The 27,862-nt window shown below is 36.2% G+C and overlaps 4 protein-coding genes across 4 annotated transcripts in view; 2 read left to right on the plus strand and 2 right to left on the minus strand.

Moving 5' to 3' along the window:
- LOC114361010 (uncharacterized) overlaps positions 1-19,798 on the plus strand; it is a 40,452-nt gene extending 20,654 nt beyond the window's left edge. Inside the window, exons 4-13 of the mRNA XM_028315914.1 lie at positions 4,634-4,690; positions 7,534-7,748; positions 9,215-9,334; positions 11,549-11,674; positions 12,320-12,472; positions 15,791-15,986; positions 16,560-16,693; positions 17,142-17,271; positions 17,455-17,545; positions 17,699-19,798. Of these exons, the coding sequence (XP_028171715.1) occupies positions 4,634-4,690; positions 7,534-7,748; positions 9,215-9,334; positions 11,549-11,674; positions 12,320-12,472; positions 15,791-15,986; positions 16,560-16,693; positions 17,142-17,271; positions 17,455-17,545; positions 17,699-17,828 (1,352 nt within the window). The 3' untranslated portion in view covers positions 17,829-19,798. The remainder of the gene's footprint in view (positions 1-4,633; positions 4,691-7,533; positions 7,749-9,214; positions 9,335-11,548; positions 11,675-12,319; positions 12,473-15,790; positions 15,987-16,559; positions 16,694-17,141; positions 17,272-17,454; positions 17,546-17,698) is intronic.
- Positions 19,725-21,868, minus strand: PCID2 (PCI domain-containing protein 2). The gene is made up of 3 exons (XM_028315918.1): positions 21,512-21,868; positions 21,268-21,436; positions 19,725-21,173 (listed from the first exon to the last, which is right to left on the minus strand). The coding sequence occupies exons 1-3, from the start codon at positions 21,719-21,721 to the stop codon at positions 20,368-20,370; spliced, it is 1,185 nt and encodes a 394-aa protein (XP_028171719.1). The 5' UTR covers positions 21,722-21,868; the 3' UTR covers positions 19,725-20,367.
- Positions 21,869-22,095: 227 nt separating this feature from the next.
- Nopp34 (nucleolar phosphoprotein) lies at positions 22,096-25,203 on the plus strand. Its single transcript, XM_028315919.1, has 9 exons — positions 22,096-22,222; positions 22,304-22,417; positions 22,610-22,787; positions 22,985-23,085; positions 23,221-23,282; positions 23,514-23,649; positions 24,061-24,467; positions 24,782-24,900; positions 25,030-25,203. The coding sequence occupies exons 1-9, from the start codon at positions 22,142-22,144 to the stop codon at positions 25,113-25,115; spliced, it is 1,284 nt and encodes a 427-aa protein (XP_028171720.1). The 5' UTR covers positions 22,096-22,141; the 3' UTR covers positions 25,116-25,203.
- A 128-nt stretch (positions 25,204-25,331) lies between these two features.
- Positions 25,332-27,616, minus strand: LOC114361016 (protein AAR2 homolog). The gene is made up of 5 exons (XM_028315920.1): positions 27,333-27,616; positions 26,938-27,140; positions 26,530-26,802; positions 26,161-26,287; positions 25,332-25,967 (listed from the first exon to the last, which is right to left on the minus strand). Exons 1-5 carry the CDS (start codon positions 27,551-27,553, stop codon positions 25,541-25,543), a joined length of 1,251 nt encoding a protein of 416 aa, XP_028171721.1. The 5' UTR covers positions 27,554-27,616; the 3' UTR covers positions 25,332-25,540.
- Positions 27,617-27,862: the final 246 nt, after the last annotated feature.

Genomic DNA, 27,862 nt, shown 5'->3' on the forward strand with positions numbered 1-27,862 from the left:
TCTATCGCATGTATCACGGGGAGTGCTCCGAAGAATTATCCGGACTTATTCCTGCCGCCACTTTTCGCCACCGATCTACCCGACAGCACTTCCACCCCCATCACTTAGATGGTTGGCAGTCCACAACAGTACGTTTTTCTAGAAACTTCCTGCCCCGTACAACCAAACTGTGGAATGGACTGTCGTCTGCGGTGTTTCCGGACGGATACGACCTGCAAGCTTTCAAGAGGAGAGCGTATCTTTATCTTAAAGGCCGGCAACGCACCTGTAACGCCCCTGGATCTGCGGGTGTCTATGGGCGACGGTAATCACTTACCATCAGGTGATCCGTCTGCTCGTTTGCCTCCTATCACATAAAAAAAAAAAGTATTTAATTTGATGAAAAGTATATTCGCTATTGAAATACCATTTTTGTTGAAAAATCACACTTATTAAACCTGAACAGCGTTAATATTGGCTCGATGTCTCACCACCGCGTCATTCGTATCGAATTAGATTTCATGGAAAAATATTGACGCTCGGATCAAGGGTTAACAAGATATTAATCAAGTGTAGGTGATTAATTTCAAATGGAGCCTGAAAGGGAGTGGGTGTCAGTGGGATCTATATTTAGAGCCAGGTGAATGTGGGAGCTTATTTGATATAAGTAACACGCTTGTGTGGAATGTGTTGGCGTTGATGTATGTAGAATATTTACGCGTCTACAGTTTTAATTAGGAATTTAAGAACATTTTCACGCAGTAAAGAGTAATATAAACGTCAAAGTGTATTAAAACTCATAATACTTATTTATTTTTGCAAATTGGCTTTTAAAAAGCACTTTGTCACGTCCCAGTATTAACCCTATCACTGCTTCGGGACAATAAATGGGCCAGTGCTGAGGAGAAAAAGCTATTACTGTAGAACATTAAACTTATGGATAGCTTTGCTTGAGCTTCGCCTGCTACGACTGCGGTCGAACCCATCTCTGCTTGTTTTTATAAATATTTGCCATATAATACTTTTTATATCAGTTGTCTGGTGACTACTTTGGTGAGGTCATGAATCAGTTTTAAGACATTTAAAAATCAAAAACAATAAATTTTAAAATGTCCATTGTGATAGTTATGACTGAAACATGCCAGTAGCTGTGAAACAATTCCCGATTTAATATCATTTTCAGTCACTATGTACACAAAACGAACAGTCTCTGTTTCATTTGCTAACAATACCAATCGCTGCCATCATAATGAAAGTAAGCAAAGAGTATATTGCTGCGCCAAGATGTTAGGGCGAGTGCTCGTTATAATGTTTAGGGTGTATTCACATAACTTCGCTTGGTGTAAGATTGCAGTTTATAAATAACAGTTTTTTGATAACTAAAATAATTTTCTTTCAAATTAAGAACGACAGAAACCTGTGTTTAAAGTTAATATTAAACTAAAAAAATGGATTTCCGATTTGGCGCTTTCATAAAATACTAGAACACTGACGTCTAAAGGCGCCTCATTGACGCCACCTATAATTTGATACAGGCTGAAACACTAATTATTTCTCGTAAAACCCAATCAAAACATTGTGGTGGCTTAATAGCATCTACCCATAAAGTTGATGATGTAGGTATTTATTCTCTACTAGCTTTTTCCCGCGGCTTCACCCGCGTGAAATTTAGTTTGTCGCAGATCATCATAAATTATAGCCTATATGTTATTCTGGGTTATAAAAAATTATACTGTAAAGTTTCATCAAAATCCGTTCAGTAGTTTTTGCGTGAAAGAGTAACAAACATCCATCCAGACATCCAAACTTTCGCATTTATAATATTAGTAGGATTCCAATAAAGCTATCGGAAGTGTTCCAAACCACCACATTAGCTGTGGTTAATTATGTTTTCTGCACTCAGGTACCTACTTTATAATAGAGTAGGTAGTTAATAACTGTAAACATAACAGTATAGAAATGTATTTGAGTATTTACTTTTATAACATTAGAGGTTTTTACCTTTAGGCAGATAGTTCTCCAAAGTTTTTTCTGTAGACGTAAGTACTACTTCTAACTTGACTAAGAACTGGACGCAAAGACTGTTAAAATTTTGTAAGTGAGTAGGTATTAAAAGAATCACAAACAACGTTTAATTGTGGGGACGAACGTAGACATACTAAGCCTGTTTGGCACGATTTTAAAAACTTTGTTTTTGTTAGTTTCTTTATAGTTGTTTAAGTTTTTTATGACCCTAAAAAACAGGGGGCGTAGTGTTTTACGCAAACGTTTATCAAACGCATTCGATATCGACTGCATAAAAAACTGACATAAAATCTATGACGGATTGTACAGCGCCCCTAGCGGAAACTTTGAAGAACTAAAATATTCATATTTTTTTTAAAGCAGTCGATACCGAATGACTTTGACGTAAACTCACCCTACGCCCCTAGTTTTTAATTTCATTCACGGTACTTTTTGGTAGCGTTGCATACGAAATGGTTTCAGTCAAAGCTCGCGTGAGCACCCTGCTTAATGACAGCGGTCACCACCTACGCAATCTCATAAATATTTACGAGAACACAGCCAGGGTTGTCAGGCACGATACGAACATGGTTAGGCTTTTTGCGAGACTGTCCGGCCAGATTAGACTGGGTCCGGTTCATGTTACTGACCGATGACTGTAAAAACTGATGAACATATATGAGAATAAAAAAAGACAATAATATTACAATATGAGTGGTGAAAAGGTGAGGGAGTTTTTTCCGCCTCTTTTTCTTAACCAGCCGGTATGTTGTTCCGAACTGGTGGTAGACCAAGCTGTATAAGTTGCTTGAAAATGGCCTACATTGTAATGAAGAATTTGAATAAAAGAAAAAAATTGCAATTGAAGTCAAATACTGCTTGTCTTGGGTTACGTACTACGAATACCTATAGGTAGGTACCTAACTACTCTATCTAATATTTTTTTAATGATCTAACCAGGATGGACTTTGGACAAGTTTGACCCGGGCACTAAAAGGGTATTAGGTATTGAACGCGTAATACAAACCGAAATACCCGGGTCCCGGACAATATTGGTTGATCAGTCCGGCTTCCACATTGAAAGAGTAATTAATTGCCAACCCTGGCCACAGCCTACGCCACACGTGCCTTTACATACCCGGCCCTTTGGCACCTACTGTCCGAGCCAGAATTATTTACACTGTAGCGAAATTACTTCGCTTTTTGTGAACCCTTGTAGATTAAACCGGCCGGCTTTGAATTCTGATATCAGAAGTAAAATCAAGTTATAATAATTAAAAGATCACATAAAAAGCCCTTCAATTAACACCTAGTCTGTTGCGTGTCGTCTGGTTTGGAGGAGTGAATATTTAGTGATTTCTTTATCTGCTATTTATTTAACGTAAAAAAAGTATAGAGCCTAATTTATTGTATTTATTAGGGTAGTTTTCAATTTGAAAATCTATGTCTTACACCTTAGTTGTTACCTGATGCCGTAGCTTTTCCGGCAGGAATCTGCAAAATTGCGTTACGAATAATGTGTTTGTAAAAGTGTCAATACAACACTTCATTTATCTAACTTCACTCAACGCAGCTTTTTTTATGCAGAACAAGGCAGGTATTTGACCGCAATCGCACCTGATGTTAAGTGAGATGCTGTCTAGGATGGTACATATTATCTGCCCTGTAAGTGCTCATTCACTATAGCCTTGAAAAGGATTTGTTTTCGGGAAAGACAGCTGTAGGCAACGAATTCTAGTAGAGCGTGTACCTAAGTGGAGCGTGGTTTTGTACGTACAAAAATGTCACATGATGATAGGCGACAATCTTTCCAAGGATTGTGTTCGAAGTAACAAACGAGTACCTTTCTCAATTTCCTTACACATCTCTTCATGTTTTACAGCTTCACACATCTTTGTACCGTTAATTTTCCTCACACATCTTTGAAAAAGCAGCTTTACAGCGCTGTAATGTGTGTCAATGACCTCGAAATGTTATAATTAGCAGAAAAACAAGCGACGGCCATTATCCCGAATGTGCTCAAGGGCTGTTACGTCACTCCAATTAATATACATTGAATTTTAATCCTATGTCAACAAGGACCAAGTTTGTTTGTCCCTTATCGACTTGCTGTCATTGATAGTGTCATTCGAAGGGTCCAGAGGAAATTGCTTTAAGAACGGATAATTAAATTGAGAGTAGGTATCGTATCTTAATTGACGGTGATTTCGTTAGTTTCGTTTTATTATTTTTGAGAAAAGCACTTTATGTAATGGGTTACATCTGTAGGCTTCGAAATAAAACAGTTTTCTATAAAAGTTGTCTTTGTTCTCTTATTTCATAGTTATAACTGGATTACCATTTATACGAAAAACTGCGTACCTACCTACAAAGTCCAGCAAAAGATAAAAATAAGTGTAGCTACAGTAGATGCAGCGCATCATACTAAACGTGCGCCCCCTTATGGCTTTAATCCAAAACTACAAGGCTTTGTAGTTTAACACCGTAGTATTGAATTACTGAAAGTAAGACTTGCATTATAGGGAGATATTGAGAAAAATTGTGAGAGCTTTTGAAACAAGATATCTACTTATTTTCTAGCATTATTATAAGTATAGTATGCATATAACCATATTCCTTTCATCTTCTGAAATCATTTTATTTGTTGCAGCGGAATCCAAGGAAGGGAGCGACTTGAAAAGCGAGCACGTCGAGTATCACAGACTGGGTGAGTAGAATAAAAGTTAGTTATTTGGAGATGATTGTTTACTACTGCCCATTTACATGCTACTCCCTATTAAATAATGTAATCTGTAATCTAATGTAATGTATGTACCTATACATATACCTTAAAGGCCGGCAACGCACCTGTAACTCCCCCGGGGCTGCGTGTGTCAATAGGCGGTGGCAATGATTTACCATCATGTGATACGTCTGCTCGTTTGCCTCCTGTCCCATAAAAAAGTACGAATTAGACTTACTTATATGACCTAGCATAATAAAAGATCAAGTAAAGATTCTAAGGGCTATATTTCACCGGGACACCATGGCGGCGCAACCAATCGCCGCTACCAAGAAAATGTATACAGCTTTGCGCAACCTTCTATAGACTATACATTTTGTTGGTAGCGGCGATTGGTTGCGCCGCCATGGTGTCCCGGTGAAATATAGCCCTTAGAATCTTTACTTGATGATTTCGGCATGGTGGTATAGCCCTAAGGGTTTCCGGGCGGGAAAGAGAGCCTCATGTTTGGCAGTTTGTTTTATTTTCTAAAACTAGACAAAATTATTTTTCGCTTTGCTACGTTCCCAAGAAAAAACAGTAAATATAAATGAAAAAATAGTAAATAGGTACCTTTATCTTTATTAAATAGAATATGACGTAACAAATATTGCCGAGAGGCGCTGTTCACTCTAGGGACCCTCAGTTTGCACAAACGCGCGTTCGGTTTATTCGTCTAAAATGTTTTAACAAAATTTAGGTTTTACGAATTATGGCTTAGTTTAAATCTACGACGTAGTATATATTTTTATCGCTATCTCATAAAAGATTGTGGGGTTTATCTAAAATTCTAAATTATCCGAGCTGCCTAATGGAAAGCAATATACCAGCTTTGTGAAATTTATATTAAAAATATCAGTAGGTAGGGTTACGTTATAGCTTTATTTGGATTCAACTGAAATACAATTTTACAGACCATAATCTCGTTCATTTTTCAAAAGCAAAACGAGTGTGATAAGTTACTGAAATATATTGAAACAGATATTAAACACTGAAAGCATTGGGGGAGGCCTATGTTCAGCAGTGGACGTCCTAATGGCTGAGATGATGATGATGATGAGATATTAAACTGTCTTCGCGGTTCAACATTATTTTGCTTTGTAGTCAAGTCAAAAGAAAGAAAAAAGAAAAAGAAAAGATGTATTTTGACGTTCATAAGTGGTCTAAATTGAATAAATATTTTTGATTTTGATTTTTGCACCAATGTAGGGTACTCTCCGGAAACCACTTACAGTTAGGGTATACATATGTAAATGTTAAAAATGTCGTAACACTCGAGGTTACATTACGATATCCGATAAATGATACGAGTTAAATCGATATTGTATCAGTTACCACTCTAGATAACTTTATTCCAGAGATTATAGCAACTTCTAATGAAATTATTTTCTGCATTAAAGTGTCCGTATCATGGTAATGAAAGTTTTATTCTCAAAGCCTGAAACGAGTTAATAAAGCTGAAGTGATTTAAAATAAATATATACTAATATTATAAATGCGAAAGTAACTCTGTCTGTCTGTCTTGCCTTCACGCCTAAACCACTGAACCGATTTTGATGAAATTTGGCATAGAGATAGTTTAAGTCCCGGGAAAGGACATATGATAGTTATCCCGGTTTTTGAAACAGGGACACGGGCGATAAAGTTTTTCTGTGACAGAAAAAATTCCTCGCAGGCGAAGCCGCGGGCGGAAAGCTAAGAAATAAAATAAAAGCTCTTTACGAATGAAGATAAAACAATTAGATTTCTTTTCAACAATTATTTCACTTCTTTTTAATGAGACCCGTAAGAAATCAAGGATTGCGAATTAAAAAAGATACCTAGATCTTTTATGGGACAGGAGGCAAACAAGTAGTCAGATCACCTGATGATGATTAAATTTACATTAAAACAATTCCTCTCAGCAAAATAAATACAAACATTTTTATTCCAAAGGCGAGTAATTAAAATTGTTCCAAAGGCGAAGGAATTTAAAAAAAAATCCACGTTATCCTCGATAGACGATCGTGTTAACAGAACTTTAGTACAAATTTAACCCTTTGAAAGTGCGTAAGTACTTAATTCAAAATACTTATCGTCACGGAAAACTAATCTAAAGTCCGTTGAAGTTGCGCCGCTTATGAATATTCAAATTGCTTTTAAAATACGTCGTGTGCAACAGCAAACGTCTTGACTGTTGATGGCTTTGGAAATGCCTCGGAAAGTAATAGGAAACTTTACTTTAATTAATACAGCAACATTCACCTAAAGAACTTAAGAGCTGACCATTTCAGCAGGATTATGAAAGCAGGTTATTTGTATTTATAGTTAGTGCATTTGTAGGTCATTAAATTACTTTCTACAACAGATTTATTTTGCAACAAGTTGCACCAAAAAAATTAAATTGAATGCTGACATGTTTATAGACTACAGATTTTTTGTCAGCCGATAGTAGTTTGAGGCTGTTATTCAAGATGAGCATGTATGGAAGTGCATACAGTACACCGATTTGGTGTCATCCGTTCTTTTTAGTTAGGCTTCCTGTCAAAGGCTGATGGAGTGGACTGTATATGTATTGCTGAGATAGGCCTGCTGGTGGTGATTATTTATGCTAGCTAGAAGCTATTAAGGAAAAACTCCAAAAGGTCCAAAACAGTGTATTTTGCTCAAGACATAAAAATAAAAAATGTAACTTCAAAAACCAAAAACTATATTAAAAAAAGTAAAAAGCCATAAATAATATCAAAAGAGGTTTGCTGGCCAAACTGTCACTTCCAATATAATAACCAAATATTTTTTTATTTGTCCAGATTCAGTAAAAGAAAACGGCGAACTCGTCTCCCGCCTCGAAGAGCACGCGTCAGCAGACGCGGTTGGCGACGAGAAGCCTCGCGTCCACGCTTCTTCACAGCTGGACGTGCCTTCTGAGGGCATCCACCGGGTGCTGGTCCAAGATGGCGCACATGTTAGCGTGCAGGACGGGGTTGCGGTCACCACTGCGCCTAGTGAGGAGATAACGACCAAGGTAAGAAAAAGGAAAATATTTCCTTTTTTGTAATAAATTTTATAAAAAAAGAATATAAAAAAGGTAAGGAATTGGAGTTGGCTCAGCTTGTGCTGCCCAAGGACTACCTATCCTAGCGCTGCTTTTCAGCCACCCCCACTTCTCTAAGGTGTTAATCGAGAAAATTCAAAATGGTCACGTTTTAATTAAATTAGGTTAAGAACTCTGCCATCTTCCGCAATGATAACTCAGGTCTCGATTCCATAAAATTGAGCAGAGATACAATTTCATAAGCCTAGTCGCGGAGGCAAAGTCACGAGCTTTAATAAAACACACAAGTAAATTATCTATTTTAAGATATTTCTTTGAATATTGTTATCGAAAAACAAAATGAAAAAAAGGGAAATCTATTTTTGGCGTCCAACGTGTGGTAGTATCTAAAAATGGTTTCATAACCAAATATTATGATATGTAAGAAGGTAGTATAATATCAATAGGATAGGTAGAAGATCTAAAATTGGCTTTCTAAAGAAAAAAGTAATTTACACAACTAACGCACAATGGTAATAAAAATAGCTAATGTAAACATCACTTATAACATAACACCTATTCAAGTACCTACTTACGTGCATTACAACTTTTCTCATACCATTATTAAAACACGAGAGTTTAATCGGGGGTGAAACTAATCCAATTGAATTAAAAAAAAGTTTCCGTACTACTAAAGTAGTCACATGTCCAACCATAACTTCCGGTATTAAACCAGTCACATGGAGGCATACTTCCGGTGTAAATGATAGCAATCATCAACGATGTCCTAACGTGTCGTCATTGTTCGCGCACGTTTACCAACAAGATTGGCTACTGTAGCCATATTAGGGCACACGATAGGGCACCACAGCGTAGCCCTCTTATTGCGGACTAAAAGGAATTTGTGGCTTGGGAGTACATCAGGGTGGAATTTTGCAATGCCACCTGGAGGTAAATTACTCTAAAGCAAAATTTTGGAAATCTTTGAATGCAGTTTTTTTATCTACATAGAGGAAGCTCTTGGCCTGTATCTCACCTGATGGTAAGTGATGATCAGGCCGAAGGTGAAAGCGAGCTTCACCCGGAATCCTCAACCACGGAGGAACTGGCTATCTTATCTTTAACTGCCGGAACACAACAATGCTGTTAACATTGTTGTTATGGTGACAGACTTAGGTAAGATGGTGGTAGCTAGCCAGGTGGACTTAGAACAAGCCCTACCACCAACCAAACCGAACAGAAAAATCTGCCCCCACTGGGAATCGAACCCGGGACCTCTGCGTCTGACTGAAGTAGGTGGTCTTACCACTAGACCACAGAGGCGGTTCAAGTTTTATTTCTTTTCAAAAATAAAGGAATGTTTTCTTGGAGTAAAATTTTCTATCTACAGTATTAAGAGTACTTTCACCAGGTGGCATTATAAAATTCCACCCTGTATAACTACCGGTACGTTGTAGGTGTTCCACGGAGCCGCCCGCCTCGTGCAACCCGGTTCCGCTACTACCAACCCTCAGAACGGACATACGGCAGCCCGACGAGCCTTCAACGCGGACATCACTAAGGAGATTAAGAATAACGTGAGTATAATCAAGCCCCAATACTAGTGGCAGGGAAGATCAGCTCTCTCACGCCATAACCTGCATCTCTCTTTTGACCGATCTTTCTTGGATGGCTCAAACTTGGAGTGCAAGTGTGGTTTTGTTCCCCAGTCGACGACGCACATGATGTCGTGCCCTGCGTGCCCAAGCAACTGCACGCAGAAAGATTTAATGAAGGCTACTGACCACGCCACTCTTGTGGCGGAGTTTTGGGCTGACGCTGTGTAGGTTTGTTGTCCTTGTCGACACGAGAAGAAGAAGAATACTAGTGGTACTTTTTGATCGCTATGAATATCGAAACGATTTTTTTTTTGGATTTTCGGAGCGATCTACAACTAGGTAAATATAAAAAAGAGCGAAAGCATTTCGATATTACAACTGTCACGTTTTGACGCTTGTCTAAAGAACAGGGGCGTCTTTAACCTACTGGAGTTCTGGAGATTTAAGGATCAATGGGGCTTATTTCCTGGAAAAGGGAAAATTGCTAAATAATAGTTCTTCTCAGTTAGGAAAGTGAAGAGTCACGTAGCAGTTTTGTTTTATTTGAAGAAGATTATTAAGAAAGGAAATATCACTGTAGGTATTTGTATTGTCTATTTATAGCCTTTTTCCTCTAGCTATTCGTCCGGATATTTTCCTGGACAAACAGAATAATATTTACTCGATTTAGCTACAGTTTTTGCACCATGAGTTCGCGGAGTTTTGCTTGTTTTTAAATGTCCGCATGGATTGAGGAGCCATAGGTACCTACCTAGTATTGTAAGAACATCTCGAACCATTATTTGACAGCAAAGTGTAGTTTGCAGCACAAACTGACTCGTTCATTGCCCAACAAGATAATTTTTGTCTTTTGTGTGAATGTTTTTCTTGGTCATGTGTGAAATGTGAATCTATGTAGATAGATAGTGCCTAAACTGTTTTATTATTGGCAGTATCAGTCCTCGACTACACAAGGGACAAACAATAGATAAGACTAGCCGTTGTCTTTGCTGATTTACGATATCCCACACCCAATTCCTTAAGGGAGCTGTCTGGATCGTTTAAGATTGTTTATCGCGATCAAGCTTGACTCAAACTCGGTTAGATTAGGTTGACCATCATGTCATCGTTTCATAGCCAAAATGGATGTAGAAGTTTCGCGATTTCATAACATTGTTGTTAACAAAAGCACAAAAGGCAGGGGATATGATACGATTCGCAAATTGACTGTATCATTGTGAGCATTGAAATCAATAAATTGACAGTCAATTCAATTCGCGACTTGCTGATGTCATAGTCACCTTTGCTATACAAAAATGGTAGAATCATGTTGGATATCATAGCTCATATTAAAATGTTTGACTAGGGTGTAGTGTATGACTATAGAACAAGGTGTCCACTACCCTATTTTTTTATGCAGGCAGGTATTACCGCAAGTATCACACATGCAGTCTAGGGTAGGCCCAGTAAATGCCTATTGTCGTTTTGAAGTAGTAAAGAAGTAAGATGTGACCCATCAAAAACAATACTTGTCAAAAAAACCAAGTTTCGCAACTCAGTTGTTCTACGGTAAAAAGTTGTGCGATCCATGTAATACCAAGTCCAGGCCAGGAAATCTTTAACGTTTTACATAAATTATTGACTTGGCCATCGCACTAAATAATTTTTATTATTTACTTGGTTTTTTTGACAAGTATTGTTTTTGATGGGATCTCATTTCTTTTTGTATTTTGTAGACAGCAGTTATGTATCTAGAAAACTGGACCGAAATTGAAAAATTTTACTTGACTTGGCGGTTGCACTACCGTGCCCCCAAATATTTTAGTTTTTCCTTGATTCATACACCAAACACTACTTATATTCCAAATTTGAAGCTTCTAGGTCTGCTAGAAGTGCCTTAGAATTTTGATGATCGGTGAGTCAGTCAGTGAGTGACAAAATTAAGAAACTTTGACCCGTTATAATTCTTAAACAACTGGTTCAAATTGAATGAAATTTGAAATATACCGTGTCTTTACAATGCCTGCATAGCTAATGAAAATTCAGCCTTCTAGTTTTATCCACAACGAAGTTACAGGCGGTCGAAAATGGCCTGAATTGCTTCGAGAAAAGGATGGTACGGCCGTGCCGCTTTTTTGCTCGATTTGGTGGGGGCACTGCCGTGCCCCCAGATAATGGTCATAGATCTTCCTATTAATTTACCCTTTGTCACAGATGGATCATTACTCAGCGTATGCTGGTGTCCAGTACTCTCCTCTGGACATGGCAGAATACGTCTTCTGGACGGGAGACGAGAAGGGAGTCACCACTGCGATTGAGGAGTTCCTTCAGGAGGGATTGGTAAGATTTAGATTCAGCTAAGAGACGCTTATATTCGAGGCTAAGCATTCATAGCGTGGCATAGCTATAACATTTGAAATATTAGCAACGAATCTCAACTTGCCTTTTTGAATGACTGCTGTTTCGATCGAGTACCTACTGGACTACTCATATCATAGGTACAGAGCCCCGATTACGCTAATTTTTAACGTCTCCAATACAGACGCGTTTCTTCGATTTCTTTGATTCTGCGATACGGATTTGTTCAAAACAGCTGACGTCCGGCCACGTTGTAGATGAAAATTTTTAGCGTAATCGGGGCCCAGGAGGTAGCGTAGATTCTCTCCTGAACGAAAAAGTGCGTATTGAAACATTTTTTTTTTTTTTTTAACAGAAATGTAAATAAAATGTCCAGTTTTCCCAGTGATAAAATCCCTGTTGTTTAATTGTTAACAAAACATCTCACGCCCGTATTCACAAACATTACTGTGATGTCCCACAGTGCGCGTGGACGCACAGGGTGATACACGAACTGATTACAGAGCTCTATTTAACGCTGTGCGTTCGATTTGCTGCTTTACTTAAGCAGGCATCGCTTGTGAATACCTACGGGCGTCAATCTCATAGATACGAATATTGTGGTTACAATTTTAATTTCTTTCGTAGATGTCCAAAGAAGAAGCGATCGCATTTCTGCAAGAAATAAAGTTCAATATTGACTATCTCCGGGCACATTACTCCCAGAACCTAAAGGCGGCTGAAGAAAGCGCTCAGCAGGAGAAGCTTCGAGCCATGCTGATGGAGCAGGCTAGTGCTAAGGTAAGGTGCATTCTAAAACAGACAGAGTACTATGTTGATATTCACAGAACTCTATCAATCACTAAGGCCCAGTTTTTTGATTCATAATTAAAATAACCAATAGTCAAATTTGACAGATGTCAAGTGACAAGTGGTTAAATATCAGAAAAAAATGTTTTTCGAACAATGGTTAGCTTGACTTTTAGTACATTTTTTAACTATTAGTTAACATTTTGTTAATATTTAACCATTAGTAGCAAAATTTAACAATTTGTTATTTTAACTATGAATCATAAAACTGGGCCTAAGACTTTTTCAATTTCAAATGTTCCACAACAGAATCTTTCAAGTGGGTGAGTGCTGGGAAAGCCAAACATTCGCATCTCATATTATTACAGCTCGGTTTTTTCAAATAAATTAATATACCTACTTAAAAGTATTTTTTGTATTGGTATTTAAAGTAATTAAGTTATTGTAGGTACACTAAGAAATTGATTGAAAAGTCCCAAAATTTACATTCATTGAAATCTAAAAATAGCTTGTTTTACTGCCTACTGGATTAATGATTCGTGTTTGCTTAGAGCTTTTATCTGACACTGAGAAAATAAAATTGGCCCATAAGCTGGTAATAGCTGTTGTTACTGTTACACTGAAAACCAGTCTATTTATTTTCTTTATGAGCACACGCCATAAAGTAAGATTAACCTCTCTAGAGTAATAATAATAAAAACTAGTCATCATAATGAACTGGCGATAGGTATAATAATTTCCAACTAAATTAGTATCGCTCATACTTAGCTCGTTGAAATTGTAGGTAAGTATTTGTTTCGGAGCTTTGATCTCTTAAAATGGCCGTAAGCTCTATGATTTATTTAGAAAACAAAATACAAAATGTTGGATAACGTTTCGGCTGATTCTGTTACTGGTTCAACTGAAAACCATCAATCACCATCAATGTTAATTGTTGTTAAAAGCTTACTCGAGTCGCACCTTGTGAAATTGGATTAACTAACTAACAACATAGAGTACACAGCTAACAGGCGAATATGCAAGCTAAATTGTGCCATGTCATCATATTTATTTGCTACAAAAATTTAGGTATACCTAGTCTTAAGCCAGGTCGCGAGCACGTGTTTTGCTCTACACAATCAACAAAACCGCTACCAATCGATCAACGTGGAAAGCATTGGGGGCGGCCTATGTTCAGCAGTGGACGTCCTATGGCAGAAATGATGATGATGAATCAACAAAAACATCTAATATTCAACAAAATTGCCTACAAAAAATGTTGAATGTTGTTATGTTTTCTGTTGATTGTGTAGGACAAAACACGCACTGGAGACCCCGCTTTATATGCTGTGATCCGTACCTTTATGATGATGATAAAAATACCTACTTATTAATATTGCGAACAATTTTACATAGGTAACAAAATAAAGGTTGTAAAGCAGATTTACTTAATTAAATCCTTGTTAACTTTCAAGCTAATTTAACGTTTACTTACACGTTCATAAAAGATCAAAGAAGCCGAAAGGCAAAGGTTGTTACACTTCAGAAAGCTATTCGTGAGCGGATATTGGTTGGGAAACTATTCCCACCCAATACTCTTTAATTTACAGTTTGAAATCTCGTAGCGCGGAAAATGCGCCCGACTTTTCAAAGTTCGATCGGAATTTTTCCAACATTGAAAGTGTTTTAGAAGAGTTTTAACGATAAGGCGTTGGCGAGGTGTGATTCTTTGATATTACTTGAAATGTATACCTACTTTTACATTGAAAGTGGGAGTGTATGTGTACATTTGTTTAAACTACCCACGTAATTGAAAGTTTACTTGCTCTGGTTAAAAGAATAAATTGAGAATGTGTGTACTATGTAATGTATCCGATTAAATTACCTAAGTACGTACTTCAAAAGTTTTCTCGGTTTTCTTTACTTGGATGTTAAAGAATTTAAACATAAAGTTTAGTAAGTATAGATACGAGTATTTTGTAAGTGAAGAGTTGTGTGTAAGAACTGTTAGACCTTAACGTTGTAGCATTTCGCTCGTAGTTCTTTGAGTGAAAGTACAACATTTGGAAATAGGACTTAATTTTGAAATATACTTATATCTTTTTATTGAAAGTAGGTAGGTAAGTATAAGAAACGAAATAATAAAAAAACTATGTACATTAATACAATATTAACAGATTCATATTTTCTCTGAAGGAAAGTTTTATAAGAATAGTCACACGTTGGCGAAACATTAGTACCAGTCTGTGATTTTCAATACACATCCAAATCCAATAAGGATTCACTATCCTTTTTCTTGAGTGCAGTCAAGCAGAAAGGACGGGTTTATGTGGCAACATTGGCGAGTTTACCACTTACAATTTCTTTGATGGTTATCTCGCCATAAGTTAAGATGGCTTCACTCTTTGTGTCATAAATGTCCATTGTGTTGGTATGACAGGGTTTCTTAAACTGGGGTAAGGTATGAGAAGCCCTTGGGGTTCTTCAGTGATCATTAAAGGTGACAAGATTAAATTGCTATTATGACAGGTAAAGGGACTTTGTTTAAAGTTAACCGATAGGAAAATTTAATTTTGTTTTATTAAGTTTGGGAAACTGTGTAGTCTGCTAATATTTATATCCTAACCTACCAACCAACGGAACGAAATCATTTCATAATCAAAAGACTGAATCAAAACAGCACAGTTCACGCCTCTTCTTAGGCGCTTAAAAAGACGTCAAATCTTACGAAATAAAAGTATCTACTGGATTTAGTTTTCGATACTTTATTCATACCTACTCATTTGTATGCTAACAAAAACCGTCTCGCCAGTGACGTGAGCCAACTATAAACAAGTCCTTCAGGACTCAGCCCACCGAACCGTGAACGCACACGTGTGATTCCATTAACTACGGATTTGCCCGGGTCAGAGGCTCAGTGTCGTGATCGACCTATTTCTAACTAATATTGAATAGGAAACTACACCAAAATGCTTTTTTCATGAGGAAAACCTGCCAAGATTCGGCCAGTGATTTTATGGAAAATGGGAATAGATTTTGATACGGTTATGATAGGATTTGATTTTGATACTTATGTAGCTAGGTTTACCGACAGTGATATGGAATTAATGAATTAAAAATTTACATTTGCTTAGTTTGGAAGATACAATGACACCCCCATTTAATAGTTTTAAGTTCCCAAGGGAACACATAAAATGCCTACTCAACTTTTTGGATCAGGAGTCTGGAACAGACCTTCCAATCGATAAGACCACCTGAAATGTCCCAGTTTATTTTTTGTACCTAAGTTTTGTGAGATAACCCAGAACTCCATAAAACTTTTCGTTCCAGGAGTACCAATACCGCAACCCGGTGGCCCTCCAGTCGTTCCCGTTCGGGAACAGCCCCGACATCATCAGGTCCATCGCCAGCAAGAACTGGGAGCTCAGCAACAACCTGTCTCCCATCCCGGTGCTGCCAGTGACGTCGGACCTGAGGCCAGAGGCCGTGAAGCGATACGACCCGATGCTGCAGACTAACATTATCAGTAAGTGTTACCATCTTAGGCAGTGGCGGCGTAGCATGGGTTGGCACCCGGGGCGATCACCCCCCCCCCCCGTCACAAGTCCTAAGGCACCCCCTGGTACCCAGGATGTGCCAGTGAGTACTAATCTGCGCGACTTGTGTCACCCCCTGATGCTTGGCACCCGGGGCGGACTGCCCCCACCGCCCCCCCCCCTTACGCCGCTACTGATCTTAGGACATGTTTGTCTTGTCAACGAAATTTTGCTATGCAATTGTAACTTGTGCTGAAACTACGAGTACCTTTTAGTACTTATTGTTGTTTAGGATTTTCTTTGTGGGAACTTTCTATACTTGGGTAGGTACTTAATTTCCGATGACCTCTTGGTTGTTTACCTAATTAATGAATGTGCTGTCTTACTTTAATGAAAATGAAATGTAATTAACCTACCAAAAATACCTACTTTTAATAAGCGAATATGACTAACCTATATGACTACCCAAAGGATTTCATTATCTTTTTGACAAATAAAATAAAAATACATTTTATTTAAAGTCGCTTTTTTATCTCCTAATTATTGTTCAAAATTCCTTTCAGGCACATCAGACTACGACCGAGATGGCCCGATCATCAGCGAGGAGGAGTACGAGGAGATGATGGACAAGCTGAAGGCGGCTGACACTCTTTACACCGAATACACTCTCGAGGAAATCATCTACCAGCTCGCTAAAGTAAGGAAACATTTACTAAACGCATCATCATCATCATTTCAGTCTTGTGACAATACAAGACGTCCACTGCTGAAGATAGGTAGGTACGATTGATGATTTCCACATCGCTCGGTTGGTAGTTACATCCAAGCGCTTTCCTGCTACTTTTATGTGGTCTTCAGAGAGGTCTTTAAGAGATTTATGTCACCTTTCTTATTATAAGTAGGTATTGTTTATTAGGTGTAAGTGTAACTAGTAACTACTAGTAGGTACCTACCCCTGGATTATTAAAATTTCTTAACATCTTTATACATATTTTGGCGCGCTGAAGAGCAATCGATCGGGTTTTATCTAACACAGTAAAGTAATCCCCCACGCCTAAGCGTAGAGTTTATCGAAATCTCAAGGAATGAATAGGTAGGTACAATACAATTTATGATGGATAATAGAGCAACATTGGTGTTTCCAGATGATGTTCTCCCAATCCCTATCGCACGACCCCGCCAGCGCGCGCGCCGCCACACAGAGGTTCATGGCCTTCTTGGAACTCGAGGCAGAGAGGGGACAACTCTCGCGCACCATTGAGAAGAAAGTTCTCGGTCAGTAATTGTATATTTTTAACGCAATGACAAAACGTAAACTTAATAAAGCTTCTAAAAGTAAATTTTTGAAAACTTGTGAAAGTCGATTGGTCGTGTGAAAGGTCGTGGATTCAATTGCCTCCTGAGGCGGTAGATGTTAATACGTAATAATTTGAATTATAACGGTTTTTTCATTGGCAGATGTGATGATTGCCGCTTTAACCGACACGATTGGCGATCACCCAGAACTGCTGCAGGCCCGCGAAGGTCTCGGAGTTAATTCAGCTAACAGGTAAACTTTAAATTCGTGGGTTCGACCCCGCACCATACAAACATTTGTTGGACACATAATATTCTTAAGCATAATAGATGCTTACTTTGTGCCTAGATGGCGCTGTGTGAAATTGTCCAAATATATTTATATTATTCTTATTTTAATTCCAAGGCTAATGCGGCAATTCCTGGAGGCTTCAGCATCAGAGCCGAGCATGTCGCGCGCCATCTTGGCAGCTTACAAGGACGAGCTGCTCAAGGGCCCGCCTCTCCACAAGTTCGCTTTCCCTGAGAGGAACTAAACGGCAACGCCTGCAATCGTCTTTGGCTCCAGACAAACATAGCCGCTCAAATATAGCCGTTTGAATTTTACGTTGCCGGTTGAACGGGTTTTTTTTTTTGCAAATATGTCAATCAACCGTTACTGGTTATTATTTATATGTAGGTATTTAGCTACCACTTTAAACATTTTCGGAACATCAAACTTGATCGTAGCTGCACTCTTTTTAATTGATATCGAAACAAAAAAACTCAGAATTAAGGAAGATTAAAAACCATGTTTTAAATATTGTAAATTCCAATTAATTTATGAGTAGGTCGTTACCAAAAAATAAAACATAAAAGCACCTACTCAAAATTGGTTTATCAATTTTAAAATACTATCATCAAGAAGTCACATTATCACTAAATTATGAAAAATTAAGAAGCTATGCCAAAATCTATACAGATTTTATCCAGAATGAGTATTTCGATCCGCCAAAAAAAATCGTACAAAAATAAAGAGAGAACCTTTTATTCTGGAGCAGGCATTTATAAGGGGAATTGAGTTTGGCAGCTAAATTGTAAAATTAATATAATCGCCTCCAATGTTAAAATTAAATAAGCCAAAACTTTTCTCTTTCAATTAGTAAACGTGGAATAAGAGATTAGAAGTTAAGAAATATTCAAAACAAAATGAGGTAATTTAGATGAATCAATATTATTTACATATATTATGACTCTACTATCCATATTGTTATTAAAAAAATACATTTTAATTGTAATAAACCTATATTTTTATTTGAGATTTATCATAAAGTATTAAAATGTGATTAAATATCGTTATAGGAGAAATTCTCAAGTAAGAAAATGTTAAACAGTTTATGGTAGAGAAATATTAATCTTGGTTAATTCTTCAATAGTCTACTATGGTCTATTGTATCAAGTACGATTATACTAGGTTTCCATATTATTGAGAAATAATGATTAACGCAAAGGCGACTGTGGGTTGAATGTTATTGGATTTTCGCTCTTATGTGGACATAATACTGCTGAAATTAGGGATAGGCAAGTCGAAGGCTGGATTGATTTAGATGTAATGGAAAAGGCACGGAATCGCGTTGGATCTTAGTATCATGTCTACATGACTAGTGAATATCTATATTTTATATCTACTACATTATTAGGTATACTGTATACCTACCTAAGCATTTCCATTTAACAAACTTCTTTAACAAAATTTATTCCACAATTTATTTTATTCCTTCCATTACTAATATACAATAGTGTGTAAGTCAGTTACACATACCTAATTATAGCTATGCAGTACAAATTGTGATGTATCTATCTAATTTGCATTTTTATTCTGATAAACATATTTAATTGTATTTAACTGATTGTAGGCAAAATGTATTTTATAGTGTTGTTTTAGTACATTTTAATGTTTCATTCAATGCTTCATATTATGAAATGTATAAGATTTTATTGACAATTTATTATAGTTGTCAGCATATTTAACTGCCACTTAGGTATGTGTGTGTATGTAACAGTACAGCATAGAGGAATTTTAGTTATGCAGTAATAGAGTGGTTCAAACAATGAAAACAGATAGGATAAAAAAAAATGGCACAGATGATGTGACCAATTTTAATTTCTAAAACTATTCCCAATTCCTGTAGCAAGTAAATTGGTTAGTAGTAGAATTGAAAATAATAGGCACTTTACAATACAGAGTAAAAGCATGTAAATATTGACATCTATAATAAACTATCATTGATTAGTGTGGCAAAAAATGTTATTTTTAGTTAGTAGTTTATAGTAGAACAAAATATAATTGTCTTTTCAAGTATATGTATACAGAGCCTTTCTATTAAGCTTTTAGGAACATTTCAGTGTATTTCAACAGTATTTATCCCTGTTTAGATCTTCATTTAACGACATGTAGAAGAAACATGTTAGCTAGTAAGTGTTTAATATAAGAAAATATATAAAAATAAAAGAATATAAATGAATAGCTAGTCAAATATTTCGTAATATTTTTCTACCAAATAAATTTTCAAATGTGGTGATGTGCAATTAGATCTTTTTATGTTATAAAAAAGTGAAATGTCTTCCTAACAAAAGAAAATTTACACAAGAGCTTAGAGTAATATGTTAAATGCATATCAAATGTTGCACTGAAACATATCTAAAAATCAAATGCATGATGCAAAAGATATTTGAATTAGCTAAAAATATACTGTAGCAAGATCAATCACAGATAACAACAGATGAACAGCATTGCACATCACTGCAGCCTTTCAATTTTCAACTTCATACAAACTTTAAACTGTGTATTTTATAAGGGACATTGCTGTAAAAATAGATTAGATTGTGTCTTTCTATTAGAATCACAGACATTTTAACTGTAAGACTTAAAAATATATGCAGCATTGTTGGATATAATGCTATGTTAGTGATGGGCAAAATTTATTATATTTATATTATTCTTTGAAATATATTGTGGATTTAATAAAAAAGTTTAATGTGATTGGTTTTTTATTTATGGGAAGGTTCATACAAAAGTTACTTAATCTACAAAGTTTAGTATAATGAGGTCAACGCTGGGAATGCACTTTGTTTACTAACCACAACTTTCTGATGCTGGTATGAAATATACCCTTTTATTTTCCCATCGTAAATTAGATTGGCCACAATACATTGTGTTTCATCAGCATCCACATCATCATGGCCCATTATCTGCAAAGCAGCTTGGAAGCTGGCTATTTCAATCTGGTGGGAGTTTTCTGCTAAATACACCCTCCGGAAGAGATTTCTATAAGCAGAAATCTTCAGTTTCTCAACAATTAAATAGATACCAGCCTGGATGAAGAAGCTCTCGTGTTCCTCCATTACTTGGTCAATGCCTCGCAAGTTTCCATTCTTCACAGCACAGGCCAAGTCCCAAAACAGCGCCAGATCATACTTGCATACCACTCTTTTGGTTGGCATAAATCCAAGCAACATTTTCACAGGCACTAGATAAGTCAATATCTGCTTTTTGTTCTTTATACTTTTCCTGTGGCAGTTTTGGAATGCAAAAGACAGGTGCTCATCAGCTGAGCGGTAGTCAGAATCAAACATGGCTTTTCTGCCAACAAAATACTTGTACGTAATTCGCTGGGCTAGTGGAAAGGGCTCCTTCAAATTTGTGGAATCAATAGCTCTAATCAGAGGCTTACACAAATGTATTTTATTAATGTAAAAATAAACTTTCAGCAGTTGGTTGACAATAGTCAGCATGCCAATTTTTTTGGTATATGGCTCATTTGTCCTTGTGTCTCCGACGCACACTCTGAAACCAGCCAGAAGACTATCTGCAGCCTTTTCCAAAGTCTTTCCATTGGTGGCTGCAAAAGATAAATAAATATGAATGAATTATTTGAAAAAATAAATAATAATAGAAGTTTTGTAGTTTAGACAGTAATATAAAGGTATCCTTACGATTAACAGCTTCTGTTTTTAAAGCAACCAGTCTTAAGTCCAGACTGACAGCATATAGAAGTGGCAGAATCCAGTTCTCGCCTTGTTGTGCTTGGACCAGCCTCACAACCGACGCCACACAAGCTGTCTGGTGCTCATACGCTTCATCATAATTTCTCATGTACAGTGCCTGTAAATTTAGACATTATGATTATTGAGTTATGTTCATAGTCTCAGATTTACCGTTTCACTAAGTAACACTTACTTTTACACACGAAAGATGTGCTATAATTATTTCATCGAGAGGCGCCACACAGTTGCCTTCTACTAATGAAGCGATGTCGCTAGATCGTAGGTTTCTGTTTGCTACATGTCCATCTCTCAAGGAGAGCAGTTTTCCGAGGGTTTCGCCTTGGCAAGTTCGGAAAACCCGTTCCACAAATTGAATGTAGTTATTTATCGTTCCAGTAGACATAATTAGACACTTTTGCTCATGTATCGATTCAATAATATGCTTATACACTTTTTTACTAACTTATTTGAATTGTTTTCTGTAATGTATGTACATTTTAACGGTAAAAAAACAACAAAAGCATAGCAAGATAACCTCAAACAAGAAAGAAACGTCAAAACAAAAATGACGATTTCTCTTCCTCTACTATTTTACCGTTTGAAAACTAAAAAAGTGAGCTCATGTTTTAGCTCAATTTGAGGGTTAAGTTTTTTTTATCTGTTATATGTCCAAAGCCGTGAAAAATAGAAAAAAAAATGTCAAACAGGTCAGCTGTCATTGCTGTCAAATCGATTGATTTCATTCAATCATTCATTTGCTTTTGCGTGTTCTTTCCTTACGTTTAACTTGGATTTTAGACGATTTGTTAATTTCAATTTCACTATGGAAGAGATTGTAGCTTTAGATTCCAGCAAACAAAAACAGTTTGTAAAATCTATAAAAGGAATTAAAAATCTCATAAAGGTAACATTTTTATTGTGACAATGCGGTGCAGTATAGGTTATGTTGTGTACATTTTTATTTATTTTCATTATTTATTTGTAGAAGAATGATGAGAAAGAAGTGGTGAAGCCACAGGATGGTAAAGCCAAGAAAAAGAAGAAGGGACCACAAAGGGGCCTTGTTTACTTGGGTCATATACCACATGGTTTTTATGAGGTTAGTGTGGTTATTTATTTAAACATCAACAATAAGTGAAATGATACATGGATACATTAATGGTAGTATTTATTTACTATGTAACTACTCGTTTTTGTTGTTTGAAAAGGCTGTATGAAAAGATCTTATTATTATCATTAAAATTTAATCTTAATACTAAATACTAATGGTATTTTGCTTTCTAATTTCCAGAATGAGATGACTCAATACTTCAAACAGTTTGGAGTGGTTACCAACGTAAGAGTGATCAGATCGAAACGCACAGGACATTCCAAGGGGTTTGCATTTGTGGAATTCAAGGACACGGCTGTTGCTGAGATAGTGGCGGAAACTATGAACAACTATCTCATGGGAAAGAGGCTTATCAAAGGTATAAACTAGTATAAAAGTTATGTCTATACTGAATAACCTGAAATTTAAGTTTGGTATAGCTAATAACAATGAAATAATAATAAAAAACTGATAGTCAGATGTTCTGTGGATTGCATTGCATGTAACCACAGCATTAGTAGATTCCATTATAAGTTCTGTAAAAAATATGCTTGCTAAATATTTTCGTCTTTACAGCTGCATATATCCCACCAGAAAAGCAGAGAATTCATGCTAGAAGGAAATTTTGGAGTTCCACATTTAATCCTGGCAGTGAAGCAAGACTTAAACAAAAAAAGGTATTTTTTATTAAACTTTAGCTGACCTTGCTAAATGTAGAGAGAAAAACATTTGAAAATGTAGATAAAAAAAACATTTTTGTAAAATTTTCTTAGTTTTTCAATGTTTTCCATTAATTTGTCAATGTTTTCCAGATTCACAATGCTAACAAAGATGAGCAAGGTGAACTGAAAAAAGCCAAAAAACTTCTATCAACGTGAGTAGTTTCTTATGCTTAAGTTTTATGAACATAAAAAAACTGTACTTAAAACAATATTGTTGAATTCTCATCGCAAAAAAAAACCCGCAATATTGTTGAATAAATTAAAAAGATGTATTTTTTATTTTAATTACAGATTTTGAAAGTGCCAGAAAGCTTGTTTGTATGTACTTTCCAATTTTATTTTCTCAGTCACAGTATGTTATAATCTTCACATGTTCTTTTCAGTTTAACAAAACAGAAGAATAAGTTGAAGGCTTTGGGCATTGAGTACAAATTCGAGCCTGTAGATGTACCTGAAAGTCTTCTGCAGCTGCTTTCAAGCCCAGTAGTGAAACAGGAGGATAAAGTTGTGAAAAGAAAGGTAAAAAAAGTTGCTAGAAAGGGATATAAATTATTCTTGTGGCCAAATAACAGAAATAAATGTATGTCTCATTATTGAAACAGTTCCTGCTTGATGTATTAAAAATATTATGACTACTTGAATAAAAAAAAATACTTGCATTTTTTTAAAGTGCCTCAATGATACCTACCTACTTCTTATTATTTGATATTATTTTTGTAGGATGTATTTCAAATGGTTAGAATTGATCACCAATCTTTAGTTATTTAAAATACCATATCTTCATACAATCAAACAAAGCATCCTTGAATCATCTGTCATGCAATATCTTGTATGTATTCAATATGTAGCTATTTGAAAGAAAGAAAAAATTTTTATTCAGTATCATCGACAATACACAATACTTATTTCTTTATTATCTTTCTTTTTCAGCTGGACAATGAAAAGAAAGAAGTTAAGCCGAAAGACACTAATAAACAAACTGCTGATGTAAAGAAAGACAAGAAAAAACTGGTTAACCAAAACAAAAGCGATAAATCGAATGTGAAACCTGAAATCACTGCAAAGGTTGAAGAAAAACCTAAAAAATCAAAGAAACCTAAACCAGAAGTTAAAGTTGATATAAAACAACAGAATCAGAAAGAGAAAAAATTAAAAGAATCCGGCGTCAAACCTGTTGAAAACTTTATAAAAATTCAAGAAGAATCTGGTGAAGACAGTGACAGCTCATACGCTTTTGATTCAGACGAGTTTGAGAAAATGCTAGGTGATGTGAGTGGTGATGATTCTGATGGCAGTGATGATGATGATGAAGCAGATGACCTTGAGGAATCTGATAGGTATGTTGTAGATATTGTTACTCCCTAAAAGTTACCTATACCTGGCTTGAACACTGGTTTAAGTGACTTCAGAATGGGATGTCATTTTTAACTACCTACTGTTCAAGTGTGTAAATTTCTATCAGTAAAGAGGGATATTTATATTCAAATGTTCATTATTGCTTTATGTTGGTAAAAAAAGTTCATACATATTTTTAATTTACTTTTTTTTATTATAATAAACATAGACCTATTAAGTCCCATAACATGAACCCAAGGATTGCAACATTAAGTACATAGTATTCATATTAATGTTTCAAATAATTTTGTTTCAGTGAAGAGGAGCCTCCCAAAAAAATAAAGCACATCCCCACAAAAGGTCCTGTAGCAAAAGCAGCAAAACAAATAAAAAGTGAGGACAAGAAAAAGATGCCACAACGAAGGCCTAGCATAAGTAAGTTATCTTCATAAATTAAAAAATAATATCATTTGTTTTCTTTTAATAAAATTCATTAAATAGTAATATTATATTAAGTTATAGTAACTTGTGTTCTAATAGCCATGATATTCTCTGTGTTTTCAGACATGCCTGTTCCACCTAAGAAGTCGAAGTTCGAAAATAGGAATACGCAAAAACTAGCAAAGAAGCAATTTAAGAAGAAGAAATAAACAAATTTAATATGTTTTAGTATTAATTACTGTTATCGGTGACTTATAATTATAAGGGTATTCATAAAATAAATGAATTTTACGTTTATGTGTAGTTTATTTGCATTAATATCATCTTGTACTAATTCATAAAAATACTCAGATACATAGTAAAAGATTTTAAATATTATTGCTTTGTGAATGGTCAGTGAATATTGCATGCAGGTAAGGTATCACATTATTTGATTGAATACTATCTAAGTACTTAGTTGATATAAAGAAGTATTGATAAAAAAAAGTTAAATCTTATATTTCTTATGTCCTAGAATTATTAGTAAAAGATTTAAGAAAATAGATAAAATGTACACAGTACACAATACACATCTAAAACATAGGATTTCATCCTTTACATCATAAAATTTGGGCACTATTTTGGTTTTATATGTTTATACACCTTCATCTACACTTTCAGCCAATTTTACCACAACCGGCCTTTCATCATCTTCATCTGCATCTAATTCTGTGAAATCCCATTGAAACTTCTCAGTCAAACCATGTTTGAAGTCATTTATAAGGTTCAGAAATCTGCCTTCAATATTGCTTGTGTACACTGTCCGGAAAAACTCCCTCAACTTTTTGTACACCAGATTTTTGTTCATGACTATGTCAGCTAAAAACTCCTCGGGCATTTCATCTATTTGACTTTCCAGTGTTTTGACAAAATGGAAAAATAGATTCTTGTGATTGTTTAAGGCATCGTCACAAGAGCAGAAGAGTATGACTAGGTTCTTCCAATGTTCAAATGCATCAAGAGAATGGCCAATCAAGAAGCACAGGTAAGCAAACTGGAGTTCTCCAACAATATGTAATGGTCTGAAAAAAGAGTTCATTGTATGTAGTTAATTTAAAATGTAGTTGTAATGCTATTAATCGTTAATTGGTATTAGGAGGCAGTCTTTAAAGCAATGTTTACTAAGTATAAGTCAGTAGTCTGCCTCAAATAATAAAATGCTCACAAAGTATGAAGACTTCATACTTGCTTTATGCTGAAGCTAATAATACTCACTCTTCATGCTCGGCTATCATGAGTTCCAAGGTATACGACTGGTCCAAATAGTGTTTAGTGATCTCCTCTGGTGTGGATCCTGGCGGGAATTTGTCACGTGGTATCTCCGTGAATCGTAGGGATGTGCCTGCAAGTATTTTGAGTTTCTAGTAAGTATGTAATGTCTATGTCTGCGGGCACGAAACTGGTGACGGCCGAGCGATGGCGGGGCGACGCGACGGCGAAGCGGCGGCGATGTGCGTCACCATATTTTGTCCATGTTGTTGTATGCATTGTCGCCGCTCGCCAGTTTCGTGCCCGCAGACTTAAGAGAAAATTTTATCCTGACAAATAAATATTTTTTAAAAAAGTAACTAGTACTTATGTTACCTGGAGTAGGTTTTAAGTCTGGTAACATAGCGTTAAGTTTTTCTTCATTGGAGAGCCTCTTGAACCTCTTAGCATCGGACTGGCCAGAAGTAGAGCAGCCTTCCTGTGGGTCGCTGGGTGGTGGTGACTCCTCACTGTTCTCTTCTTGACTTTCCATTTGTTCCGGAACCTTTCCTTTTGCACCTCGTGGTCTTTCCTCATCCGTCATGCTCATGAGCTCGACTGCAGACCGGATTATCCCACATTCAGGGGAAAGTTTTGCTGCGAGTTCAGCTGAAATTTTTAAGAAACAGTTTTTATTAATATAAATAAATGTACTCTAAAATTTCTGATAAAAACAGTTTCTCAGATGCAATAAAATGAAATCTAAAGAGTAGGTGAAAAGAAATCTCTTTTGTATTTATTTACCTGTAATATGTGTTGTAAGTAGTTTCCACTTTTGCCATATTTCATAAGGGTATGGCGCCAAGTGTTTGTCAATATTGAAGAGATTGTCTTTGAGACGTTGAATACTTTCGTCACTTATTTCTTCTTTGCTTATATCCTCAGCCTTTTTATCCCACATCTTCACGACAAACTCTTTCTGTTGGAAATAATGCATGAAACCGGACCTGTAAAAGATTCAGTTCTGTAGTCAGATGTTATGGCTATGGAAAACATTTACCGAGTATTGTTTTTAGGGAACTAAAATAACCGTAGGCTTTCTTTACTTTCGTTTGAAAATAACCTACATTTGCCTACAACTGGTAGATTGTCGTGAGCGTTTACTTTTGTAAATAAGATTTTCTACAGTTATTTCCTACCTTGGCGACACATCCCCAGTGCCTTTGCTTACAGCCGAATAGTGTATGTAGTGTAATCCCGGAGGAATCATCTTTATACCGCGGAAATCCTCTTCAGTGTTCCAGCATTGCATATCAATCCCAAATTGCGTCTCTTCTGGTACGCCAAGGAAGACGAAGGTACCACCTTCAACGAGAAGCTTTCTAGCGGTCTCCTGATCCATCATTTTGTAAATTATCATTCACAAGAACACTCAAAGTAGGAAAAAATAAAAATCGATAGTTTGTTTACATCTCCGTGAACCGAAAATCACAGATTAGAGAGTTAGAGAGTATGTCTAAAGACAGATAGGAAACGGCCCTAGTATTGGTTATACGATAAACAAACTGGTACCGAGCTAGATTGTCCAGTAGGTGGCGCTGAATACAATATGGCGTCTGCCGCCCACAGATTAAATATACCTGTCATACTTTTTTATGATCCGTTCCTTTTCATGTATTGCGGTTAAAAATAAAACTATTGAAGTATCAAATGAAACTTTATTGATGAA

This window comes from Ostrinia furnacalis, unplaced genomic scaffold, assembly GCF_004193835.3.
Source record: "Ostrinia furnacalis isolate ACB-3 unplaced genomic scaffold, ASM419383v2 OfSCF5386, whole genome shotgun sequence".
In the NCBI taxonomy this organism is placed as follows: domain Eukaryota; kingdom Metazoa; phylum Arthropoda; class Insecta; order Lepidoptera; family Crambidae; genus Ostrinia; species Ostrinia furnacalis.